Source organism: Plasmodium falciparum, assembly GCF_000002765.6.
Source record: "Plasmodium falciparum 3D7 genome assembly, chromosome: 13".
In the NCBI taxonomy this organism is placed as follows: Eukaryota; Apicomplexa; class Aconoidasida; order Haemosporida; family Plasmodiidae; genus Plasmodium; species Plasmodium falciparum.
In genome coordinates, this window is record NC_004331.3 from 1,125,001 (window position 1) to 1,152,500 (window position 27,500).

The 27,500-nt window shown below is 18.8% G+C and overlaps 7 protein-coding genes across 7 annotated transcripts; 3 read left to right on the top strand and 4 right to left on the bottom strand.

Annotated features, from left to right (window-relative positions):
* Positions 1-279: 279 nt before the first annotated feature.
* PF3D7_1326700 (conserved Apicomplexan protein, unknown function) lies at positions 280-1,908 on the top strand (the record flags this gene model as incomplete). Its single annotated transcript, XM_002808991.1, has 1 exon — positions 280-1,908. The coding sequence occupies one exon, from the start codon at positions 280-282 to the stop codon at positions 1,906-1,908; it is 1,629 nt and encodes a 542-aa protein (XP_002809037.1).
* A 527-nt stretch (positions 1,909-2,435) lies between these two features.
* PF3D7_1326800 (syntaxin, Qa-SNARE family) lies at positions 2,436-3,761 on the bottom strand (the record flags this gene model as incomplete). The annotated part of the gene is made up of 1 exon (XM_002808992.1): positions 2,436-3,761. One exon carries the CDS (start codon positions 3,759-3,761, stop codon positions 2,436-2,438), a length of 1,326 nt encoding a protein of 441 aa, XP_002809038.1.
* A 601-nt stretch (positions 3,762-4,362) lies between these two features.
* PF3D7_1326900 (conserved Plasmodium membrane protein, unknown function) lies at positions 4,363-8,046 on the bottom strand (the record flags this gene model as incomplete). Its single annotated transcript, XM_002808993.1, has 1 exon — positions 4,363-8,046. One exon carries the CDS (start codon positions 8,044-8,046, stop codon positions 4,363-4,365), a length of 3,684 nt encoding a protein of 1,227 aa, XP_002809039.1.
* Positions 8,047-9,069: 1,023 nt separating this feature from the next.
* PF3D7_1327000 (conserved Plasmodium protein, unknown function) lies at positions 9,070-13,040 on the bottom strand (the record flags this gene model as incomplete). Its single annotated transcript, XM_002808994.1, has 3 exons — positions 9,070-9,171; positions 9,299-9,493; positions 9,693-13,040. 3 exons carry the CDS (start codon positions 13,038-13,040, stop codon positions 9,070-9,072), a joined length of 3,645 nt encoding a protein of 1,214 aa, XP_002809040.1.
* Positions 13,041-13,557: 517 nt separating this feature from the next.
* On the bottom strand, positions 13,558-16,561 carry PF3D7_1327100 (conserved protein, unknown function; the record flags this gene model as incomplete). The annotated part of the gene is made up of 16 exons (XM_002808995.1): positions 13,558-13,589; positions 13,846-13,871; positions 13,958-13,998; positions 14,092-14,155; positions 14,313-14,329; positions 14,442-14,476; positions 14,597-14,662; positions 14,760-14,807; positions 14,955-14,976; positions 15,098-15,203; positions 15,326-15,391; positions 15,498-15,540; positions 15,668-15,721; positions 15,880-15,988; positions 16,140-16,207; positions 16,324-16,561. 16 exons carry the CDS (start codon positions 16,559-16,561, stop codon positions 13,558-13,560), a joined length of 1,035 nt encoding a protein of 344 aa, XP_002809041.1.
* Positions 16,562-18,156: 1,595 nt separating this feature from the next.
* PF3D7_1327200 (ribonuclease P protein subunit RPR2, putative) lies at positions 18,157-18,915 on the top strand (the record flags this gene model as incomplete). Its single annotated transcript, XM_001349989.1, has 1 exon — positions 18,157-18,915. One exon carries the CDS (start codon positions 18,157-18,159, stop codon positions 18,913-18,915), a length of 759 nt encoding a protein of 252 aa, XP_001350025.1.
* A 1,803-nt stretch (positions 18,916-20,718) lies between these two features.
* PF3D7_1327300 (conserved Plasmodium protein, unknown function) lies at positions 20,719-26,106 on the top strand (the record flags this gene model as incomplete). The annotated part of the gene is made up of 1 exon (XM_001349988.1): positions 20,719-26,106. The coding sequence occupies one exon, from the start codon at positions 20,719-20,721 to the stop codon at positions 26,104-26,106; it is 5,388 nt and encodes a 1,795-aa protein (XP_001350024.1).
* Positions 26,107-27,500: the final 1,394 nt, after the last annotated feature.

The window sequence follows — 27,500 nt, forward strand, 5'->3', positions numbered from 1 at the left end:
TGAGCACAGTACAAAAGCTATACGACTTTGTAAATATGTATATCTAATATATATTTATGTATTTGTTTGTTTGTATGTGTGTGTGTTTCAAATGTTGCCATTTCCTTTATTTTTTTTTTTTTTCATTCACATCTTATATATTATACATAATTAAAAAGAATATTTTATTGTATATATATATATATATATATATATATATATATATATATATATATATATTTATATTTTTTTTTTTTTTTTTTTTTTTTTTTGTAATGTTGCACGTATTTGTTATATAAAATGCAAAACTCTGTAAATAAAAAAATAAGAATGAAGTTAAATGGCATCGATAAAAGGAGTAGCATAAATATTATAACTAATGATATAGCATCCCAATTAAATAAAAAAACAATAAGTAATAATAATAATAATAATAATATAAAAATCAATATAAGTAATAATGATAATATCCATAAAATTACGAATGATAATAAGAATGACGTACAAACTAGTAATGTCCGAAAAAGACATTCAGTAGATACAATATATAATTTAAAAAATTTAAGTAAAAATATAAAAATAAATATAGGTAGCTGTTCAAATAACCATAAAACCTTAACAATTAATAATATGAACAGTGTAGAAAAAAATAATATTGAAAAGAATGTAAATAATGATAATATTATGAAAGATAATAATTATGTAAATAATATAAAAGATAATAATATATATGATAATAATTATGAAAAAAATGAAAAAAATATAAAAGAAATTGATAATCATCAAAAAACTGATAGCGTTGTAAAAAGCGATATAAGTTTAAAAAATGACCTAAACAGAAAAAGTAACACAAGTCAAAAAAGTGATATTAGTATATCAAGTGAAATAAATAAAAGTGGTAGTACTAGCCGTATAAATATAAATAGTATGAATAATGTAACCCATACAAATAGGAAGAGTACAAGTGATTTATTGAATGATTTAACAAATAAAAACAACACAAATTATATTCACAATAATAATAATAATAGTAGTAGTAGTGTTATGAATGGAGATAAAAATAATTATAATTTTATACAAAGAAATAAAGAAGTTTTAAAAAATAATTTGAAAATATTTTTTAAAAATGAAAATATTCCTTTTTCATTTCTTTATCATAAAGTATTAACAATATTAAAGTCACATTATAATAATCATGTTAGTAATAATCCTACAACAGCTAATAAAGGTATATCCTTTTATCATATGGAAAATATGTTAATAAATTTAGGTTTTAAAGGAGTCGATATTAATAATCATTTATTATTAAGTTATTTAGCCTCCTCAAAACAAATAAAAGTTGATATGAATGAAAAAAGACTATGTTATATGAATCCATATATCGATATTACAAATATGAATGCTTTATTAAATAAAATTAATAAACAAGGATTTTTATATGGATATGAAATTAATGATGATTTAATAAATACTAATAAAGAAGTTTATAAATGGATAAATGTATTATTATATGAAAAAAAAGTAAGATGTATAAGAACTAATAATAGTCATTTAAGAGGAAAACTCAAATGTAAAAATATACCAAATGTATGTGATATATATGCAAAAACTAAATGTGATAATTGTTTCTATAATCTAAAAGGATATCTTTTCTTCCCACTCTCCTATGAACATATAGAAAAAGAAAGATATTCAATTACAAACGATATGAAAATGTTATGGGATGAAATATCGCTACCTTCACTTGATAATATCTTAAAAGAATATAAATTGAAATCAACAAATAATGTTTTTATGAATGAAAATTTACCAAAGAAAAAAAATAAAGATGATAAATTATCACCTATTCTTAAAAAAATGAAGAGAATATATAATACACACTTATTCACTGCAGATGAAATTAAAAATGAGTTTATCCACAAAAAATAAACAAATACAAAGAATAGTCATCTGAATGGTGTTATTCAAAAGGATTTTAATGAACACGTACATAAAATTAAATAAATAAATAGATACATACATATATATATATATATATATATTTATTTATTTATATTTATATTTATATCTTTGTGTGTGCTTTTATTATACCCTCTCTATTTTTTTTTTTTTTTTTTTTTTTTTTTTTTTTTTGATATGCACCTATTCACTACATGGTTTTAATTTTTTTTTTTTTTTTTTTTACAAGTTTATAATATAATAGACAAATATGGATATGAAGAAGTTTAAAAAGCACACAAAAAAAAAAAAAAAGAAAAAAGAAAAATATAAATATAAATATATAGAGACGTCGTAAATTTATATACATATATATATATATATATATATATATATGTCATATATATGTTTATTTGTATAGCCCCTATTATTTGTAACAAATAAAAAAAAAATTTAAGAAAAAATAATATTAAAAAAGAGTAAGAGAACATTAATCAATATATATTAGTCCATTTTAATTATTTAAAAAAATCAATAATGAATAAAAAGATTGAAGTACATATGAGAAAAAAAAAAATAAGAGAATTAATATTTTTTTTATTCTTAATTTTTGTTAAATAATTATTTCCTTGAGATACATTATCAATACTTTCTTCTATAATGGTTTCTATCATTTTTAAATTTTCATTTTGTTCATATATTTTATTAACAAAAATATTCATTAAATTACTAATTTTTGCTATTTTCTTCTTAGTTTCTATTATATAAGTATTTTCTTCTTTTTCAAATAGATCTACATATTTTTTAAATTCAAGTTTTTGATTATTGTTTAATAAACTATTTTGATAAAAAATATTATTATTATGTGATTCACCTGGATTATTTTCTTCATCTAGATAATTGTACGTGTTAAAATGAACCTGTTTATTCTTCATATTATTATTATTGTTGTTGTTATTATTATTATTTAGATCTCTTCGTTTTCTTAAGTTACTTTTATGAATTTTAATATTATCATTATTGTTAAGATGTGTAGGAAAATTTATATCTTTCCCCCTTGTTGAATTATTTACATAATTATTATTATTATTATTATGATCATACATATTAATATCATCATTTGTATAATTACTTGTTACATTATTTTGTGAAACAACCATGTCATTCATATGAACATGTGTGTCCTCGTTTAAACCTGGAGAGATCATATCTCCATCCTGTATGAAAAAAGAATTTTCATTTTTTTTATTAACTTTTATATGTTTTCCTCTTTGAAGAGATGAATGTAATTCTGAATTATTATCTTTGTATTTATTTATATATACATCAGAACCATATATTTGTGTATTTAATTTGTTAAGAAAATCAAAATTACACTTTAAACTTTTAACATCATAAAAATAAAAAGTAGTATATGTATTTAATTTTAAATTATAATTACTTAAATTATTATCATATTTATTTATTATGTCAACAAATATACTTAATAAATTATTTAAACAATTTAAGATATCATTATGTATTTGAAGTTGCGGTTCTAAATTTTTAATATCTTCTGATATATTATTTATCAAAAATAATAAATGATCTTTATTTTTTCCTTTAGGCTTATTCTTACTAAAATAAATTGAAGAACATGAAGTACTATTCAAAAATAATCCATATTCTTTCAATGTATTATTATCAATATATTCACAAGCACTAAATAGTTTTGTATATACCTTACTACTTGTGATAAAAAACTCATCCTTCACATTTCTCTTTTCTTCTTTTTTGTCCACAAATTTATTCCCATTCTTATTCAATTTTTCACACAGTTTTATAAAATCATCATACCGATCCATTTTAAGAAAATAAAATAAAATAAAATACAAACATAAATATATAAATAAATAAATATATAATATATATATATATATATATATATATAATATATATATATTTATATATATATACTTAAAATGATGAATTACATTGTGTTCAAAATCAAGAGCATCGTCATATTTTATTTCCCTCCATCGTTAAAAAAAAAAAAAAAAAAAAAATGGAAAATAATAATTTACTTTATTTGCCCTTTATAGGAATATAAGTTTTATTTTTTCATTACTATATATATGTTTTATATTTATTATATAAATAAAGTAGTTGAGTTTTAAAAGTAGCCAAAAAAAATAAAAATAATAAATAATAAAAATAATAAAAAATATAAAAAAATAAATAAATCATAAAAAAAATATAATTTCATATATACAAGTAATAATATATATATAATATATATATGCATATATATATTTTTTTTTTCATATCATGAATACAAAAAAAAAAAAAAAAAAAAAAAAAAAAAAAAAAAATAGAAAATAATCCCTTATATATTACATATATTTATATATATATATATATATATATATATACATATAATATGTGAATATGTAATATTTTTTTTTTTTATGTCATTTCCTTCATTTTGAAGGTCAAGGAATATATGGACTTGTTAGCAAATGATTTCATATATTCATTATATGATTCATCTTCATACATTTTATTTTTCAAAGAATAATTTAATATATACTGATAATGTTGAATAGCTTGAGAAATAAAAAATCGATCTTCAATTGTTGATAAAGTTTTACATACATAAAAATAAATATCAAAATAATATTGTTTTTCTTCATTATTTTGAAAAATTAGTTTTTCATTGATCATATCATCTTCTTTTTTACAATATGTACTTAAAAAAGAAAAGTAAAATTGTACTATTTGTAATATTATATGTTTTTGCTCATTAGTTAAAGGACCCCTAATATTATCATCAAAGTCGCCGTTTGCTTGTACATTTGTATTTATATTTGTTTGTATATTTTTCACTTTTTCGTTTAAATATATATTTTCATTAAACGTGTTGAACTTTTTACATATAAAAATATCCTTTAAAAGAAGAGCACATTTTAAAGCAATTTCTCTTTTATATGATACGTACTGATCATTTTGCAAATATTTTAAAGGATGACTTAAGGAATTAATTATTTCCATATAATTTTGTAAATATATATCAAAAGTTTTCGTAAAAAAATTAAAGTAAAAATATGATTGCATACTATTTATTAAAATATCCAAATGTAATGTTGTTTGTTTAAATAAAGAAAAATATTCTAAACTTTTTTTTTTATATTTTTTCATTTTTTCAAATAAATATAATATTTCATTATAATTATAACACAAATAATGTATCCTATGTTTATACTCTAATATATTTTTTTTTTTTTTTTTTTTTCCTTCTTCTGTTGTATATAATTTGTCAATTTCATCATTTGTTTTTAATTCTTTTATTTTATCCATTTTGTCTTTATTATTTTTGTCTTCCTTTTCCATATTTTCTTTTATGATCTTTTCATCTTGAAGCAAATAAACATATTCTTCATTATCTCTATGTTTACAAAACATTTTATAAATTTTCTTTATTTTTTTTAAAGCTTCCTCATGATATGGTAATGAATAAAAGTTACAAATATAAAAATTAAAATGTATAAAAGGTACATTATCAAACCGGAAAATGTTAACAAATTCTTCAAAATATGTGGTATCTATATTTATTATTATTATCTTATTCGTTTTTTTATGTATTATATGAATAATATTTTTTATTATTTGATTATCTTCTTTAAATTTGATTTCAAAGAATTTAAAAAAAGACATATTTTCATAAAAGCTGTTAACCATAAAAGTGTTATTTTTTTCATTTTCATTTTCTTCTTCTTCTTCTTCTTCTTCTTCATTATAAAAACGTGGATAATTTTTATCTTTTAATATATTATCATATATAAAATCATATATTATATTTTTATCATATATGTTTATTTTATTTTCAAATGTACATACATTTTTTTTTTTTTTTTTTTTTTTTTTTTCAAATAATGATTTGCAAGTATCATATGAAGTATTTATTATTTCACTAATATTTATTACATTATTATTCAAAATAATTGTAATATCTTTTTGTGTATTATTTTTATAATCATAAATAAAAATTCGATCTTCTATCTGTTCCTCGACTTTCTTATGTAACCCATTTATTAAGAAATTATAATCATTTTTTTCTTTTTCTTCTTCTTCTTCACATATTTTCATATGGTTTATTTCTTTTTCTTCTTCACATATTTTCATATGGTTTATTTCTTTTTCTTCTTCACATATTTTCATATGGTTTATTTCTTTTTCCTTAGAAGAATTATATTTAATTTTCAATATGTCAAATATATTTTTCATCTTATCATGTTTTGAATAAATATTATCATCTATATTTTTATATATATTTATACTATAATTTACTTGTGAATAATTCAAATAATTATATTTTAAATATATAATATAAACTTCTAACAAATTTCTATATGTCATATATTTATATTCTAATATTTTCCTTTTCTCTTTTTCTTTTTTTAAACAACAACACAATCTGTATACATCTTTCACAATATAAAAACACACCCATAATAAATATTCATATATAGATAACAAATGAACATCTAAAAATATATATCCGCACTCGTTTATATTGTTGTAAAGTGAACAAAACATGTTGATGATTCTATTAACGTTTTCATTAATCGACAGGTTATTCTTTGTTTTCTCACAACAAAAAGAAATATCACTATTGTTCATATTATTATTTGTATTGTTCATATTATTATTTGTATTGTTCATATTATTATTTGTATTATACATATTATCATTATTATTAATTTCCAATTTTGTATATTTTTCGTCCTTTTCATTTGATAATATATCAACATCTTCCGATTCTTTATATATAGGTGTATCATCCCTCTTAATACTTTCCTTTTCGTCATTTTTTTTTTTTTTTTTTTTCGTCTTTATTTTCTCTTCTCCTCCTTGTTCTTCTACTTTTATATCGTCTATATAATTTTTCAAAAGTTGCAGGTGAAGTTCTATCGTTCTCAGTATAAAAAAAGTAGATGTCGAAAAAAAGTTTATATCTAAAAATATTTCATACATATGCTGAACGATAATAATTTCATCCATTAATATTTTGTTATTGGTAATATTATCTTTTTTATTATCTTTCATTTTTGTATATTTTAAAAAAACAAAGCTGTATGTTAAAAAAAATATGCTCATATAAATATCGTTTTCTTTTTCTTTATAATAGACACCTAAGTTTTTACAAATATTATATAAAAATTTTGATACTGATATTTCATAGGTGATATAACATTCTTCTTTATTTTCTTCTTTTTCTTCTTTGTCTTTCTTAAAATATATAAAATGAATAATTTCTTTATTTTTAAAATGTGTAAAAAGCATCAAAAATAATAATAAACTAAATTGTAAATAATATATATCATCATTTAATAAATATATATAATAAAAGCATAACGAAATATATAATAAATGTATATCAAAAATTAAATTGAATGACAAATCATTTGCATTATCCACAATGTCCTTTTTTATAAAATTGTTCTTATTTTCATTTATGTTCACAAAAGGAATAGTTTCAATATTATTATCTTTTTCATCTGATGATTTTTGAGAAGAGATATTTTCATGTACACTTTTTTTATAATCCACATTATTTTGATCATCTTTTAAATTTTCAACAAATAATATTATACATATATAAAAGGCACAAGTTAAATCATTACAAATACTTGAAAAGTTACAAGATTTATTTTTTTCCTTATCATTATAATTTGTTTTACATTTCTCATAATTTTTACAATTTCCATCACTTAAATTATTATTTTTCAAATGTTTTGTTACATAATTTATGTGATTATTTTTATTTTTTTCATCAACCAAAATATTATCATAACATATTTCATTAAAAATAGTTTCTTCTTGTGAATTACATTCATTTTCTTGTTTTTCTTTTAATTTATTTTTTATGTTTAAGACATTTTGTTTTATTAATTCTTTTCTTTTCTCTTCATTTTGTTTTTGTAGTTCTTTATTTTCGTCCTCATTTTTTTCAATAATTTTATCAACAAAAAAAACGAAGAATAATAAATAACGCGTAACTAAATCTTTTGTCTTAACGTTTTTCAAATCTTTTAGTTTATTATATTTTTTATAAAAATATTTTTCACTATATTCAAAATGGCTAACCATATTACAAAAATGTGTTATTATATAAACGTATAGAGGTACATAAATAAATACATATCACATATATAATATATATATATATATATATAAATATATGTATAGAATAAATCTCCACAAAATACAATAATGATGTTATTTATTTTATTTATTATAAGCACATAAAAAAAAAATTTATATTTGAACAAAATTTTATAACTTTTATTATATTCTATAAAAGTTCAGATGTCTTCATTATTAATATTAAATGATATAATGGTGTTTAACTTTTTTTTTTTTTTTTTTTTTTTTTTTTTAATAAAATAAATGTAAATTTATCCGTACATATATATATTTATATGATTTTACAAGTTTTTTTTTTTTTTTTTTTTTTTTTTTTTTTATGGAATAATTATAAATACATACATATATATTATATATATATTATACTAATAACAAATGTAACAAATTTTTGGTTTTACGTGGATTATATATTTTTATAATATGATTAAAAAAAAAAAAATGTCACTTTTTAATTTCCATAATTCTAATTAAATAAATGAATATAAATATAAATATATATATATATATATATATATATATATATTTATTTATTTATTTATTTATATTTGCTAATTATATTAATAAACAAGAAAAAAAAATAAAAATAAGAATAAAAAATTACATTAATTTATTCAAATTCAATCCCTTTTTTGCATCATTTAATATTATTATATATACCATAGAATTATTTTAAAAACTTTACAAATAACATTATAATTAGGAGGATTTCCTAAGGGATAAAATAATTATTATATATATATATATATATATATATATATATAATATATATTTATAAAATAAAAAAACATAAAATCTATAAATAACATTAAATTGTTAAAAATTTTTTAGTAGAAATAAAATTATTATTAATGTAACATTAATAAAGCATAACAATTTATAAATGTATTTATGATATATATACATAATATTTTTATTTTTATTTTTTTTCTTTTTCTTTTTTTGGGGTACAGGGAAATCTATATTTTTCTATACATAATTACTAATAAAATTATTTAGTAATTTACAAATTGATACGTGTTCTTCCTTCATCTTTATTTTATTAAGATCAAAGAAAACATTGTTATTATCCTGAAATGTGAAGGAAAAAAAATATATATATATATATATATATAAATATAAGCAAATGTAATATTATATATATATATATATATATTTATTTATTTATATATATATATTTTTTTTTTTTTGTATTTACCTGCTCTTTTATTTGTTTCAAACGGAAAATAAGCAGAGAAATAAAATATGGATGATAATACATAATAAAATAAATCAATTTTAAAACTTGAAAAAAGTATTTTTTTTTTTTTTTTTTCATTTCATTTAATTCATTATCCTTGGATTCATGTTCGTTTATAAATTTTAAATTGAACAGGGATAAAATCAGACAGTCCTATAAAGGATATAAAAATAAATATTACAGTGTGGCAAAAAAAAAAAAAAAAAAAAAAAAATATATATATATATAAATATATTATATATTATATATATGTTACAATAACATATAGACATATAAAAACATGTATACGTGTTAATATATATGTATTTTTTTTTTTTTTTTTTTTTTTTTTTTTTTTTTTTATGTACCATACCTGAATAAATAATATTTCATTTTTGTTAAGGATATTAGTTACAACATATGAGTCAAATCTCATAAAAAGAAAGGCTGATATAGAAAACAAGATTTTTAAAGCGAGAAAAAATTGCTGTGTATTCTTTTTCATATTGTTATTACATATATTATAATAATTTTCCTTATATAAATCGAATTTATTTTTTTGTTCATGTATAATATCATAATTATTTTGTTGTAGTATACAAAAATAATAATAGAAGAAAAAATGCGTATGAAAAAGGAGTAGATTTTTTATATTTTCTTTAGAGCTATTATTCATCTTGCTTTGATATTCATCTTGACATAATATGTATATAAAATTTAAGTTGTTTAATTTATCTATTGATATGTTTAACATTTGTATAAAACTATAATAATCTGTGTTATGTTGAATTATTGAAGAGAATTTCGAAATGTCTTTTATTTCTTTTATATCTTTTATTTCTAAATATTTTAATATATTAAAAGTGCATTTATGATATAAATCAAATAAAATTTGTATATGAACAATATTTTTCATATTTAAATTTAATATATATAATAACAATTTTGATAAGAATATTTTGTTATTAAAATATCTGTTAGGATCTATATATTTAACTATTAAAAGATAAAAGAAATTATGTTCATTTATTAGAATTGAAAATAATTCTAATAAATTAATAAAATCATCAATATAATGAACATTTTCATGAATTAAATAAGTACAAAATAATTTAATAAGTCCATTTATTTCTTCATTAAATTCTTTTTTAAATTTTAGTAAATCATTTTTTTTTTCTTCATTTTCTAAATTAAATATATTTTTTATATCTTTAAAAAATTCTAATAAAATATCCATGATTTTTTTTATTTTTGAAATTACAACATACATATTATTTAAGTCAAGTTGTATTACTCTACTTTTAGATATTTTATCTGTTGTATTAATAAATATATTGTTATTACTTTTATTATTTATATTTTGTTTTGTATTTTCATTTTTTATTAATTTCTTTTTTTCTATCATAATATTTGTATTTTCTACTATATATGAAGATATATCTTTTCCTTTATCATCATTTTTTATATCATCCATTTCATAATACCATGTATAATGTTCACTTAAAAAATCTAGGATATTTCCTACATTTGTACATATCATATGAATCATTTGTTTAAAATATTTGTTAGAAAAAATGTAATTCTTAAATTCCTTTTTGCTTACATATTTCATAACATCTTCAAAAAATAAATATAATTCAACACTCATATAAGATAAAGGGGTTTTCAAAATATCTATTGAATCATAATTAACATATACAAAATGTAAACATGAATATATGGTAAAATATAATGTATATAAAACTTCTTTCTCTTTCTCATCTTTTATTTCGGAAAAATAATATATTATATTTGCATAAAATTTATATATATTTTTTTCATCCAATATATTTTCAATATTTCTGTTTTTTATATATATATTTAAATTAGTTAAGCAATTCATAAGAGTAATTCTTAATTTAGGTTCATTATAATTTTCTACTAATCTATTTAATATAAGGAAATATTCTTTTACATACGTATTATAATTTAATTTCAAAATTATATTATTCAAAAAATGTAGAGAAATATAAATACATTGTTCATTTAATAGGATCATATTATATTTGGCTATATCTATACACTTTTTTTTATACATAGCAGTATTTTTTTCTTTATACACACTGTTTATATTGTTCACATTATTTATATTTTCCACATTATTTACATTTTCCACATTATTTATATTTTCCACATTATTTACACTTTCCACATTATTTACACTTTCCACATTATTTACACTTTCCACATTATTTACACTTTCCACATTATTTACACTTTCCACATTATTTACACTTTCCACATTATTTACACTTTCCACATTATTTACACTTTCCACATTATTTACACTTTCCACATTATTTACACTTTCCACATTATTTACACTTTCCACATTATTTACACTTTCCACATTATTTACACTTTCCACATTATTTACACTTTCCACATTATTTACACTTTCCACATTATTTACACTTTCCACATTATTTACACTTTCCACATTATTTACACTTTCCACATTATTTACACTTTCCACATTATTTACATTTTCCACATTTTTATCATTGTTTTCCCCTTTCTTTTGTTTTTTTTTATTTAAGAGTTCCTTCAAATTAATATTTTCTTTTAATATGGTAAAAATTAAATCAATCAAGCAAATTTTTTCATCGCAAAAATAAAAATTTTGTTCCTTATAATTATCATCATCATCTAATAACGATAAATCAGAATTGGATGTGTTATCATCACAAATATTATTTGAAGAATTTTCTTCATTATCAAAATATCTTTTTGTATTTGTATTATTGATATCTTTTAAAGGATACTTATTTTTTGTATCATGATTTACTTTTTTTTTATTAACAAAAAAATTATTTTCTTCAACATCCTTTTCATTATTTATCACATTTTCTTTTTCTTCACTGTATTTTTTTTTTAATCTTTTGTTAAAAAAATACATTTCCACATCAACATCTAAATCGTTATTTTCAGAATTGAAATAAAAGTTATTAATAATTTCTTCTTCCTTTAAAAATTGATGCGTTTTTAAGAAGAAGGTAATACATTCGTTGTATATTATATTTATATCTCTTAACTCATCCTGGTCGCTTAATTTGTAATAATCGTCATCTATATATTTATCATAATCTTCATATTTATCGTCATCTATATATTTATCATAATCTTTATATTTATCGTCATCTTCATATTTATCGTCATCTTCATATATATCATCATCTTCATATTTGTTATACTTATTATCATAAATAGGTAAAGCCTTTTCCTTTTTTACCCAATTATTTTCAACAGGAACATTTTTATTCATACCCTTCTTATTTTCTTTATTGAATTTCTGCGCATCGTCTTTTAATCGGTTATTCCAATTTTTAACATAGCAAGAATAAGAAACGATAATTGAATTGATAAAAGGGAAACAGGCTTTTAAATAAACATATGTTGAACTACCTATCAGACTATTAATTAAACGTAAGGTAAATAATTTAAATTCATTTTGTGAACGTAATAATAAACAAAGAAATTCAACGTCGATAGATTTTAAAACATTAATTTTATCACCTTCTTTTAAATCATTTATATGTTTTGTTAATTTTAAAATGTTCATAAATTTATCTTTGGTATTATCACTATCCTTTATATTCTTAAAAATTTTGTTTATTTCTTCCTTCTTCTTATTATCATCATTATTTGTGTATATTTCATTTATTAATTTATCTTTTTCCATTATATAAATATCTATAAAATATCACGTGATTCTTTTTATTATGCATTCTTTAATAAACAGTCCAAAAAAAAAAAAATATAATAAAATAAAACGAGCAAATAAATATAAGTTATAATATAATATATATGTATATGTATATATATATATATATATACAAAATATTTTATATTTTCTTACATAATATTAATTAATATATATATATATATATATATATATTAAAAATTTATATTATGACGATTTATTTATTTTGTAATATCCTCAATATTATTAGAGTGGAGATTTATTTAAAAATATATTTATTTAAATATTAAGTTATTTTATGCTTTATTTTTTGTTGGGATTTATGTTGTTATTTTTTAAAATATTTGTACATATATAATGCATATATATAACAAAGTTACAAATGGTAATAGAACAAAAATGGAATAAAATAAAATAAAAAAAATAACACAAATGGGTACATATTATATTAAATAATTTCCTCTGGGCATTTTATTTTATTTTATTTTATTTCTTCTCATCTTAAAGGTCCTTCATAATTCATGAAAGCTTTTTTTAAAAAATATAAAAAAAATGTATATATAAATATATAAGAATATATATTTTTCATATGATGAAGAATTATATATCAACATTTATTTATTAAAAAAAGGAAAAAAAAAAAAAAGAACATATATACAGCCATAAGACTATGAAACATTAAATATTCCATATATATAGAAAAGAAAAAAAAATATACTATATAACATATATATATTATATATAATATAATATAATATAATATATTTTTCGTAGTGTGGTATACTTATTCTTTTCTTTGGATCCTTAGAACTACAAACATTGTAAATAAAACATAATAATATACAATATTTTTAATATCTTCACATATATATATATATATATATTTTATTATTTACTTTTTATAATTTTTTCCAAAGAGAAATCCTTCATGAGAAACCTAATGAATTTAAGATATTTTTCATAATATATGAATATCAGAAAATTATATTTTTGTATAATCATTTGTATGTTAAAAAGTTTAAAAACTCACATATTTAGGAAACCCTTTACAAAACCATGCATAATTCCTGAAACTTTTGGAAGCCCCTTTTATACTTAAAAAAAAAAAAACAAAATTAACAATATAAAAATGACTTTAATATATATATATATATATATATAATTAGCAATATATCATTTTGTGGTATTGATTATATTTTATTTTTTTATTATTATTTTTTATATTGATGTGGTAAAATAATTATTTCCAACCCATTAGAGGTAGACATCTACACATGAAACACAAAAATAAAATTATATAAAATAAGTATGCACATATATATATATATATATATATATATATATATTTATTTATTTATATATATATTATTGATTCATTACGGTAAAATAATCACAATCTACTTCTTTGCATTTCTCTGAATAATATAAAAGAAAAATGTATATAAAGGGATATGTATGTATATTATATATATATATATATATATATATATTTTTTTTTTTTTTTTTTTTTTTTGAGTAAAAGGTATAAATATTACTATATATATCATCCAAGTTCAAAACTGTTTCCATTTCATATATAATTTCATCCTTTTCACAAACTCCTTCAAGATATCAATAAATTTAACACAATATATATATATATATATATATATATATGAACCTATTTGTATTTTATTTATTTTAATTTTTTTTTTATACCTTGTATATTTGGAAACACTTCAAAATTGGAAGGAATATTCCCATTTACTGATATAAAATATAAACAAATTATTGATGATATATATATATATATATATATATATGTATGTATATTTTCTACAATTATTCAAATATAAGAAAATATAAAGAAAGAATAAATAAAATATTCATAGTCATCTTTTATGATTTCTTTACTGTAAAACATTTTAATATAAATCTGAGTAAATATAAAAAGAAAAAAAAAATTATTTATTTTTTCATGTATATATTTAATATGATTATTTATTCTGATATTTATTATTTTATTTTATTATTATGCTTTATAAATTTTTAATTACCTTGGAATTTTTTTGAATAGTGGCATTCTTATATGATAGAGAAGCACATAATGTATAACCATCGTAATTAAATATTACATAAACACAATTTTTCATATTGTTACATCTGACATATCAAAAAGGGAAGAACCAAATAATTAAGACAAGGAAGTACCATAAATAATAGACATATATATATATATATTATTTTTTTTTTTTTGTTCGTTCGTTAATTCAATTTTATATTACTCATATTCTGCTTCGTTTATGTCTACATATGTTTTTTTGACTAGTGGTTCTTCACAAGTAGCATTTCTATAAAATGTTAACATTATATAAAAAATTATATTATATGTTATTTAAAAATATACACATTTTAATATATATATATATATATATACTTTATTATGTTGTATTATACATGTTGTTAACATGAAGATATGTTTCCTTATTTAACGTTTCTCCTAGTAAACGAATTAAAAAGAAAAATAAACAAATGATATAATACTAAAATTTAATTTTTTTATTAAAATTTATATATTCTTTTTTCTCTTTTTAGAAAAATAAAATAAAATAAATAAATAAATAAACCTTGAAATTCGACATTCCAAGTATAATCATCTCCTCTTTTTGCTTTTACTTTGTCTATATTAAAAAATATATAATATAGAATTTACAAGAACATATAATCCTTTTTTTTTTCCTTTTTTTTTTTCCTTTTTTTTTTTTTTTGTGTTTAATATTTCATAATATATATATTATTTCATTTTGAAGAGGTTATAAAAAATATATAATTTTAATACATGATGGAAAAGGTTCCAAGTTACTAGATACACAAGTATATTTTATAAGAAGTTTATGGAAATCAGTTATTAAGGATAATATTTTGAACGTTTCATTATTTACTTTTATCTTTAAAAAGAAAAAAAAGAAATTATGATATATAAAAGAAGTACTTTCTTTTTTAATAGTAATACACATAAATATAAATATAAATAAATAAATAAATAAATATATATATATATATATATATATACATATACACATTTATCTTTTAATATACATCACAGTTTTTTTTCCCTTCACATATCATTTGAATAACTGGTAATGTGTGGGGGGCATCAAACGAATCTACAAAATTTTATTGAACAATTACAATATGTTTTTATATGTATACTTATACATTATATGTGATAATATTATACGTTGTATTATATTATAATTTTTAATAAAATATGCTTAGTAACTTTTTTTTATCAAAAGTTTATCAAGGGTTGGATTTCCATAACTAGCATCAAAAATATGAATTGATTTTTCATCATCACAACTTAATGTCACGGTTTCATTTAAATCTGAAGTTATAATTTTTATATCACCATTTTTTATTTCTTCTTTTTTTTTTAAACAACTTACGATTATTGTATAATTACTCAAAGTAATAATTAATACAAACAAATTTATAACCCAAAAATAATCCATTTTCATACAAAAAAAAAAAATAGATAAAATAATAATCAAATAATTAAACGCACAATAGGAAAGGGTCAGTCAATGTATAAAAATATTTAATTTATATACACAATGTTGGTAAGCAAAGAATTATTTATTTCTTTTTTCTTTTTTTTTTAATTCTCCGAATTAAATATATATTTTATACTCTCAGGTTACTTATGTAATTGTGCAACCACCTATATTGAAAAATGTGTAAATACACAAATGTTTATATAATAAAAAAAAAACATTATATATATATAGATATATATATATGTATGTATGGATCATTTAAGAAATTGTAGAACCTTTATCAAATTGCAGGTATATAAATATATTTAAAAAATAGACAGTTTTTATATATTTCGATAAATTTTTTATTGTTACATTTTTTTAAAGAAAAAATACAAATAATCTTTATCTTTCTTTATATATTTAACTACACTTTTTTTCTTTTTTTAGCTATTTCCTATTTATATATCTCTTAAAAAATATAAAGAACAATTTTCAACAAGATCAGAAATAACAACATAAGGATAAACCAAAAAGGAATAAAAAAAAAAAAAAAGGGAAGAGGCGTATAAAAGTATATTTCAATATTTATTATTATCTTTTTATGCAATTTTATTGTTTATAATTTATATTTTAAAAACAGCCACCATCATTATTTATTCATAAAATATAGTAGTTGTGTATGTCATTTTTACAAAAAAAAAAAAAAAAAAAAAAAAAAAACTTTTGAAGTTTTATAAAGTATACTTTATTTCATCCATATTATATATATGTTATGGTATTTATAAAATATTATGTAATAATCTACCCAATAATGGAATTTGAATAATTTTCATGAGAAATTATATAAACTCAATATTGTATGGAGACATTTTAATTAATTCGTTTTTTTGCTTTTTTTTTTTTTTTTTTTTTTTTTTATTCTTGCAAGTATTTATTTAGTTAATTTTAATATAATATTCATAAAAATATATTCGAAATTTTTTTTTCTATACTTCTCATATATATATATTATATATATATAATATATATTTTAAAAGTCTCCAATTTTATATTATCATTTCTTAAAGGTATTAAACCAAAATAAAAGTATAAATTAAAATGTACTTATAAAAAAAAAGAAACGTGATCAAATTAAATCTGTTGTAAGAAAATATAATATAAAATATATATATATATATATATATATATATACATATAAGTATATATAATAATATATAATATATATGGTAATATAGAGAAAATAAAAAGCAAAAAAAATAAAATAAATAAATAATAAAAATTCGTTGAGTTAAAATATTCCATGTTATATTATACAATGGATTCAATTTATTAAAATATAGATGTTTTTTTTTTTTTCTTTTTTTTTTTTTATTTTATGTAAATAATGAAATAGATTGAATACAAAATTTTAGAAATATAATATATATTATAAGAAAATAAATGAATAATAAATGAATAATAAATGAATAAATAAATAGGGGAATATATATATATATATATATATATATAATTATGGTAATTTTTTTTTTTTTCCCAACATGATATTGTACATTTAATTATAATTAAAACAAAATATGAGTAACATAAACGGCGAAACATGGAACAATACTGATAAATTAAAACGAAAATTGAGTGAAATATATGATACTGAGAAAGATAAAAATGACGAATTAAAAAATACATCCAAAGTTTTAAAAAATAGTTCTGTAGAAGAATATAATATTGGTAAAGGAAATAATGATACTTGTAATAATTTTTATGAAGAACATATGAACAATAATGAAGTGAAAAATTATGTAGTACAAAATAATGAGGTGATTGAAAAGTCGGAAAACAAAGAACCATGCATAAATGAATCAAATCAAAAAAAGAAAAAGAAAAAGAACAATAAAAAAAAATATAATAATATGGAAATGGGAAAGCCATTAAAACAAATGGTTAGAATAAATTATTTATTACAAGCATCTTTCTTAATGAATAATATGAATCCCAATATATCTAGGGAATATATTAAAACAATGAGAAGACTATCTAACAAGTTTTTAATAAAATATGATAGTAAATTTAAAAAGTTATTTTGTAAAAAGTGCAATTCAGTTCTTATTCCAAGTGAAACATGTGATGTTTCTGTAAATCCATTGAATTTACAAAAAAAACATAAGCAAATAAATAATAAGTATGACACTAAGGAACTTACAAAGGAATCAACAAATACTAATAATATAAAGCCAAGAGATGAATATTTAGTTTCATATAAATGTAAACATTGTCAACATTATACCAAGCTTGTATATGAATGTCATTTAAATAAATGTCAAAATAAAGAAAATTAATTCCAAAAATGGATTTATAAATAAATAAATGAGTAATATATATATATATATATATATATATATGAGTTTATAATGAAATATATAAATACAGTTCCTTAGAAAATTAAACAAAATAATAATTATATGTGAAAATTCAGAATAAATAATATTATACATATTTTTATTCCCCCTTTTTTTTTTTTTTTTTTTTTTTTTGCACACACCATATTTATAGAAATTATGAATTCTGTTATAATTTAAAATGAAAAATAAAATAACATCAAAATGAATAAATATGTATTTAATTTTGTAAAGTGTAAAATTAAAAAGGTATATTTATACTTGAAAAGTAAAATATAAAAATACAAGGACTGTGTATCTTTGAGCGCAAAATGTCTATATAAAATAAAGAAATAAAAATTTCCTTTTTTTTTTAATTTTTTTTTTAAACGGAAAATTGTTTTATATTCAATACTTTTATTTTAAAAAAAGAATATAAAAAAATACTCATTAATTTATGGAAAATATGAGTATATATATATATATATATATATTTTTTTTTATCACAAAGTCATGTAAAATACATTTTAATATTATGAAGCTAGTACTCCATTAAGTAGTACACAAAAAAAAAAAATATAATAATAAAATACGTATGTATACATATATATATACACATGTAAATAATTTTTTAACATTTTCGCTATATTTTTTTTTTATGTAGGAATCACGCGAAATTATTTTTTTTTATATTATGCTACATAACATAAGTTTTCCATTTAATATTTTCATTTTATATTTTATTTTTTATATAAACATTTTAATAAAAAAACTACGAAATTTACATATTATAAAAAAATGTAGAGGGATTTAAAATTAATAAAAATACTTAAAATAAAATAAAATAAAAATAAGGATTTTTTCCTATATCTATATATATATATATAATAATTTTTTTTTTTTTTATAAATAAAATAAATAATAATGAATTATATATATAAATTTTTCCACAAAAACATGATGACTTTGTCATATAAAAAAAAATTTTATAAATATAATACCCAAAGCTAGCCATATAATTTTTTTTTTTTTTTTTTTTTTTTTTTTTTTACAACAGTGCAAAAAAACCTTAATGTTCCTATATAGTGCAATTATGTTTTATTTCTATTTATATAAGTATATTTTTATTTATCCACATATTTTAAACATTTCCATTACTACTAGATCTCATTTTAATATTTTTTTTTTTTTTTTTTTTTTTTATCAATTTATCCACAAGACTTTTTTCAAATATATATAAAATATTATAGCTTATAAATATCTATATATATTTCCTTTAATAGCTACAATTAAAATAAAAAAAAAAAAAAAAAAAAAAAAAAAATGTAATGGATGAACTTTAAAATAACTTTTTTTTTTTTTTTTTTTCTTATTTTTTCCTTCCTATTTTTAATTTTTACACAAAATATTATATTTCATAATGAGCATGCTTTAATTATTTTCCTTATTTTTATTTTCCACACATTTTTTATACATAAATATTTGATGTTTTTTTTTTTTTTTTTTCTTTATATATATATAATATATATATATATATATATATATATATATATATATACCATACATATTTCACACAAATTTATAAAAATTATTCTTTTATTATTATATTTATATTCATGTTTATTTTCGTAGCTTAAATAATATAATTATTTAAAAAAATATATATAATAAATAAATAAAAAAAATTATATAGATGTTGTAATGAAATAAAAAAAAAGAAAAAAAAAAGAAAAAAAAAAAAAAAAAAAAAAAAAATTGAAAGTAATGGGTATTAAAGATAATATAAATGCGGATCTATCAGACGATTCGAAAAAAGAAAGACAAGGACTTGAATTAACAGAAGAAAAAGTTCTTGAAGAAAATATAAATAAAATTGATATACAAGAAAAAAAAGAGAATAAAGAAATAAATAAAGGAGATATAAATAATGATAATGAAGAAATTGAGAATTCATATATTAAGGAAAATTTAGATCCATTAAATGAAAATAAAGATAATTCCAGTGCTAATTTGAACGGATTAATAACTAAAGAACATATCGTTTCATCGATTTCACCAACTGATGAGTTGAAAATTTCGCAATTGGATTCAGATAACAAAAATTTAGAGAATACCCTAATTAGAGATGACAAAGAAAATAATTTGAATAATGAAAATACTCATGTTATTATTGATAAAGAAAAAAATGATGTAGATGTTCCATTTATTGAAAGTAAAACCTGGGGAAGCTTTTCTTTAAATGTAAATTCTAAATTTCCTATTTCCCAAAAAAAGAATAAAAACGCAGCTATAAATGATGCTCCATTATATATTGAAGTTAAGGGACTTTTGGAAGTTATTAATGCTCAAGATTTTGCAAAAAAAGTAAATAGGAAAAATACAAATTTAAATGTAAAAGCTCAAAATTCATTAATTAAGAAACGTTCCTATAGTGTCCCAAATAAAGCAGTTGCAAAAAACATTCCAAAGGATAATTATAATATGAATTTGAAGAAGCAGAATTATAAAAGTGTATCTCTTCAAAAAAATTCAGGATTAAATAAATTAGCAATCACACAAAAAAAACCTTCTATATTTATTAAACCTTTATCAAATTCCCCGAAAACATTAAGCAAAATTCCTTATAGCAAATATGACGTTATAAGAAAACCATTGGACTTGAATAAAGGCGGAAAGGGTACTTTTAGATATTTAGAAAAAAAAATACCTAGTATAGAAGATTCACAAAAAATAAATACAAAGGAAATTATTAGACCTAATATTGCATCTTTTAAAGAAAGTCCCATAGGAGAAAAAGGAAAAAATATAGCAGCAAAGATGGAGAAACATTCTCTCAAATTTTCTCCTAAAGTTATGCCTTTGTTAATGAAGGAGAAGAACGTGAAACATAAAGCACCTTCTAAAGGTACTATAAAGCATACGCTAGAATATTTAAAAAGAGCAGCAGAATCAAGAATGAAAGAAAATGAATTATACAAATCAAAAAAAGATAGCACACTTAGTTCAATTGCAATTAGAAAAAATTCCATACCACCAAGAAAAATTGAAACAAAACCAAAACTACCATCAAAATTTAATCCCTTAAAAAAAGAGCCCCTTAAAAAGACAAAGACGAATTTAGATGCAAAAAAAGTTTTTATGAAAAAACCAACATCTAAAATTGTACAACAGATGAAAATTAAAGAAAAAGAGAAGAAAAAGAAAATACCAGCTAAATTTATGGATCCTAAAAAAGAAAAAGTATCTTCCAAAGATATAGAACAGAAGAATAATTTAAAAAAAAAAGAAAGCAAAGGGTTTAATAAATCTAAGATAGAAGGAATTAAACAACTAGAAAAGAAGAGGGAAGAAGCAAATAAAGAAAATAAAATTATGAGTATAAATGATAAGGTGATAGAAGAAAATATAGTAAACAAAGAGGAATTTATAATTGATAATGTAGAGCCTGAAACTGAAAGGGAGAAAACAATAGAAGACAAAAATGAATCTGAACTTGAAAAATATGAGAAAAAATTGTATGCTTTAACTGAAAGCGAAACAGAAAAAGAAGACGAGAAATTATTTGAAATAAAAAAATTGGAGAAAGAAAAAAATATAGATGATAAGGAAAATTTTGGATATAAAAAAGACAACAATGGTGAAAATGATAAAAGTGATGAAAATGATAAAAGTGATGAAAATGATAAAAGTGATGAAAATGATAAAAGTGATGAAAATGATAAAAATTATAAAAATAATGAAAATAATAATAATGATAATAATGTTGAGAAGGATTCATTCAATGAAATAAATAAAATAGAGAATGAAAAACAAAAAGAAGAAGAAAAAGTTATATTGAAAGATGTTGGAAATATAAAAAAAGAAAGCGAGTTGAATGTTTCAAGAATATCTGAAGTAGAAAAAGAAGAACCAAATGTAGACGTCCAAATGGAACAAAACAAATTTAATGGTTCAAAAAATAAACAACAAGAAGAAAATCTTACCGAAAAAGTAGAATGGGAAAAAGACGAAAATAAAATGGAGGAAGTAGTAGTGTCATTGAATAAAATACAGAATGAAGAAAATGTGAGCAAAAAAAAGGAAGAAGAAAAATTAATTGAAAAAATAAAAGAGGAAACAATGGTAGATGATATAATAAAAGATGATACTATTACAGATGACATAGTAAAAGACAAAAAAAAATTAAGTGAAATAGAGAAGGAAGAAAATCAAATTGATAAAGTAGAGAAAGAAGAAATAAAAATAGATAATATAGAAAAAGAAGAAAAGACATTAGAAGTAGAGAAAAAAGATGAAATAGATATAGATAATGTTACAAAAAATGAAAGAATTATAGAAAACAAAAAGAAAGAGTCCAAAATAAAATTAGGAGAAATGAAAAAGAAAAAAATGGATACAAAAAAAAATGTAGATATGAAAATGGATAAAAAAACAATAAAAAAAGATGATAATACAAAGCCTGCATTAAACATAAAACAAAATATCAAACTTCCATTAGGTCCAAAACAAAATTCCAAATCTGCATTAAGCTCAAAACCAGGTGTAAAATCTTCATTAAGCTCAAAACCAGGTGTAAAATCTTCATTAAGCTCAAAACCAGGTGTAAAATCTGCATTAAGCTCAAAACCAGGTGTAAAATCTGCATTAAGCTCAAAACCAGGTGCAAAATCAGTTCTAGGTATAAAATCAAAGACAACCATGAAAAGTAGTGCAACAACTTTCAAATCGAAAACATTTGTTAATGGATCTTTAAAAGAAAAAAAGAACTTAAAAAATGATATAAAAACTGGAGAATTAGCAAAAGGAGGCAATAGTACTAATATAAATAAAAATATTCCTCAAAAGAAAAGCTTATTATTCATGAAAAAGGCAACTACAGGTATAAAAAAAGTTTCCGTTAGTAAAAGTGCTATAAAAGAAGCAGAGGGTGAAAAGAAAAAATTAGGAAAAATACAAAAAGAATCGTCCCTCCATAATGATGATAATAATATTAAAGATATGAATGAAAATAAAATTGATATGGATAATATGAATGATATGGATAATATGAATGATATGGATAATATGAATGATATGGATAATATGAATGATATGGATAATATGAATAATATGGATAATATGAATGATATAGATAACATGAATGGTATGGATAACATAAATGATATAGATAGCATGAATGATACTAATAATGATTATAATAATAATGATAAGTTTAATGTTGATGAGAAAAAAGATATAGAAGAAGATATACAAAAAGATATAGAAGAAGATATACAAAAAGATATAGAACAAGATTTACAAAAAGATATGGAACAAGATATAGAACAAGATATAGAACAAGATATACAAGATGATATGCAAGAAGAAGATTTACTTGAAAAACCCCTTTCCAAAAAAGGACCTTCCACATTTTCTAAAACCTCAGCATCTGCATTAAATAAAAAAAAGAAAAAAACCTTGAGTAAGTTTAAAACTGTAGATGTTAACGGAATGAAATTAAACAAGAATAAAACTTTAGCTTCATTAAATTCTACAAACACTAAGAACACAATGATACAAGAAAAATTAAAAAAGAAAAAGATGGAAGAAAAGGAAAATGGCTTAAATAATAAAAAATTATTAAGTTCTAGATTATTAAAATTAAATACCAAATCAAACACTTCTGCTATAAAAAAAATTAGTTCGCTAGGTGATAAGGATAATAATAAAACAAAAAAATCAGTTTTAGGAAAAAGTGGAACAATAATATCTAAAGGAGTTTTAGAAAAAAATAAAGGAATAAATAATAGACCATTAAAAGAAGCAAAATCATTTAAGAAATTAAAATCTAAAATTATTAAGAAAACAATATTGAATGATAATAATCCAAAAGATGAAGAGAAATCGGTTAAGAAAATTGAAACATCTCAAAATATAACAAAGAAAATAAAAACTGTACCATCCCAAATGAAATTGGAAAAGAAAATGAGAAAATTAAAATCAGAGATTTTACACAAGGTAACAGGGAATATAAGCAAGATAAAAGATAAAAAAACAGTTAAAAAAAATAAAGAAATGTATTATGATGATATGATGAGAAATGTAGAAAATAATAATAAATATGATAATGATAATGATAATAATAATTACGATGGTTATGAAGGTATTGCTAAAAGAGTAAATGTAGGATTATCAGAAAGAGCTTTAAGTAAAATCAGAACATCAAAAGGAAAACATAATGATTATATAACCCCAAGAATAGGTGCTAATATTAAACCTAATATTATGAATGTGAAATCTAATGCATCCAATTCAGGATCTTCAGATAAAGTATCATCACGTTCATTAACAACCCCTCCATCAACATCTTCTAAAAAAAGCAAACAAAAAGAAAAGAGAATGGAAGATTTAAGTATTGAGGAAAATTTGAAAGAGAAATTAATAAACCTAAATATTCAGAAACAGTATAGTGGTTTCCATATGAAAGAAATGGAGGAACAAAATATTCCTGAATTAAATATTCCACAACTTTCAGCTATTCATAATAGAGAAGATATGAATAAGAATGATGAAGAAAGAAGATATAGAAGTGTTGGAAATATTGGAATAACTAATTTGAATGAATTATCTGCAGTATTGGATTTTAGCAGTAACAATAACCTTAAAGGGGTTACTCGTGAATCTTTAAGAAATTTGTCACTTCAAATGAAAATGGATTCATCTAATGAATATAATATAACAAAAGGAGAACAAACTTCAGATGTTAATACATTATATAACCAAAGTACAATATTAAAAAAAGAAATGGAAACAAAAGAAAACCCTTCTAGTTGGTTTTTTGGAAACTGTTGTACTGCAAATAATAATGAGTATTTCTATGAAAGACAAGAACCAGTTGTACAAGGTTCAAGTTCCTTATTTAATGTGAATAACAAATTTATTCCATATAACCCTAATTCTGATATGTTACACATTTCTAATAATACTATAAAATTATCTAACATATATGAATCCGATGTGTTTTCCAATAGCATGCAAAATAATCTTATTTTGAATAATCAAAAGAACTCAGGACAAAATATGAATAAGACTATGACAAATAATAATTCTTTGCGATTACAAAAAAAAAGACAATCTTGTAGTGCAACAACGAATTATTGTAATTGCATTTGAAGAATAAGAAGAAGGATCCCCTTCAAAAAAAAAAAAAAAAAAAAATAAAAAAAATAAAAAATAAAAAAAATATAAAATATAAAAAATATAAAAAAAAAAAAAAAATAAAAAAAATAAAAAAAATATAAAAAAATTATAATAATTAAAATGAATAATTAAATATATATTTATATCTATATAATTAAATAAATTTATATTAGTAAAAAAATAAAAATGTGTTATGCATATTTATTTATAATGCTTAATATGTATACCTATATTATTATATCTTTATTTATTTTAATAATTATTTCTTTGAATTAATATACGTCATACAATAATATATTAAATAATTTATCATTATTTCATGATATAAAATAAATATTTTTTTCTATTCTATATATATATATATATATATATATATATATAACATGGTAAGTTTATTTATATATAAAGAGAATATCTTTTTTCTTTATCTTACCAAATATATTACATTTTTCATAGTTATTTAATATATATATATATATATATATATATATATATATATAATACATATATTAGGGTGTATTTATAATAAGCCCATAGACATACAAAAAAAATAAATATATAAAATAATAATAGAATAAATATTATACATACCTAGATAATATTATATAATATATATATATATATATGCTACGTATTTTTTCTTATATTATATCATAAAAAATGAATTTATATTTATCATTTTTGCGAATTATTTTTCATATAGATGATAAAACAAGTTTATTGATAGTAATTTCTGATATTTTTACATTATACATTTTACTTTTTTTTTTTTTTTTCTTTTCTCTTATAATATTTTATTTATTTATTTTTTTTGATTACATATGATGTGTACCTAATTTTGTGTACACCACATCTCAAAATTATGATTTTCTAATTTTTCAGATATAATATAAATATAGAGGAATCATTTTAATACCTTGAATCAAAAAAAAAAAAAAAAAAAAAATGAAGTGTATCCGAAATAAATTTTGCTTCTATATATATAATAATAATATATATGATTTATCAGATTTAATTAAATATTTTTGTTTTCATAATTATATATAAAATAAATATAGAACATTTCTCTACATCATATATATATATTTATATATATATATATATATATATATATATTTATAAAAAAAAAAAATGTTTCATAATAAATATCATAATATTTATTTTTAGACTTTAAATAGGGAAACATTTTTTCCTTACTATTTTTATTTTTATATATAAAATAACAAAATTTTATACTTAGAACATTTTTTCTTTTATAATTTTATATATTTAAAATATAAAGTTAACAAGAATGAAATAAATTAATAATATGTTTTCCAACCCTATTGAGGGTTAGGAGGAGCACTGTAGAGGAAACACATGATTTT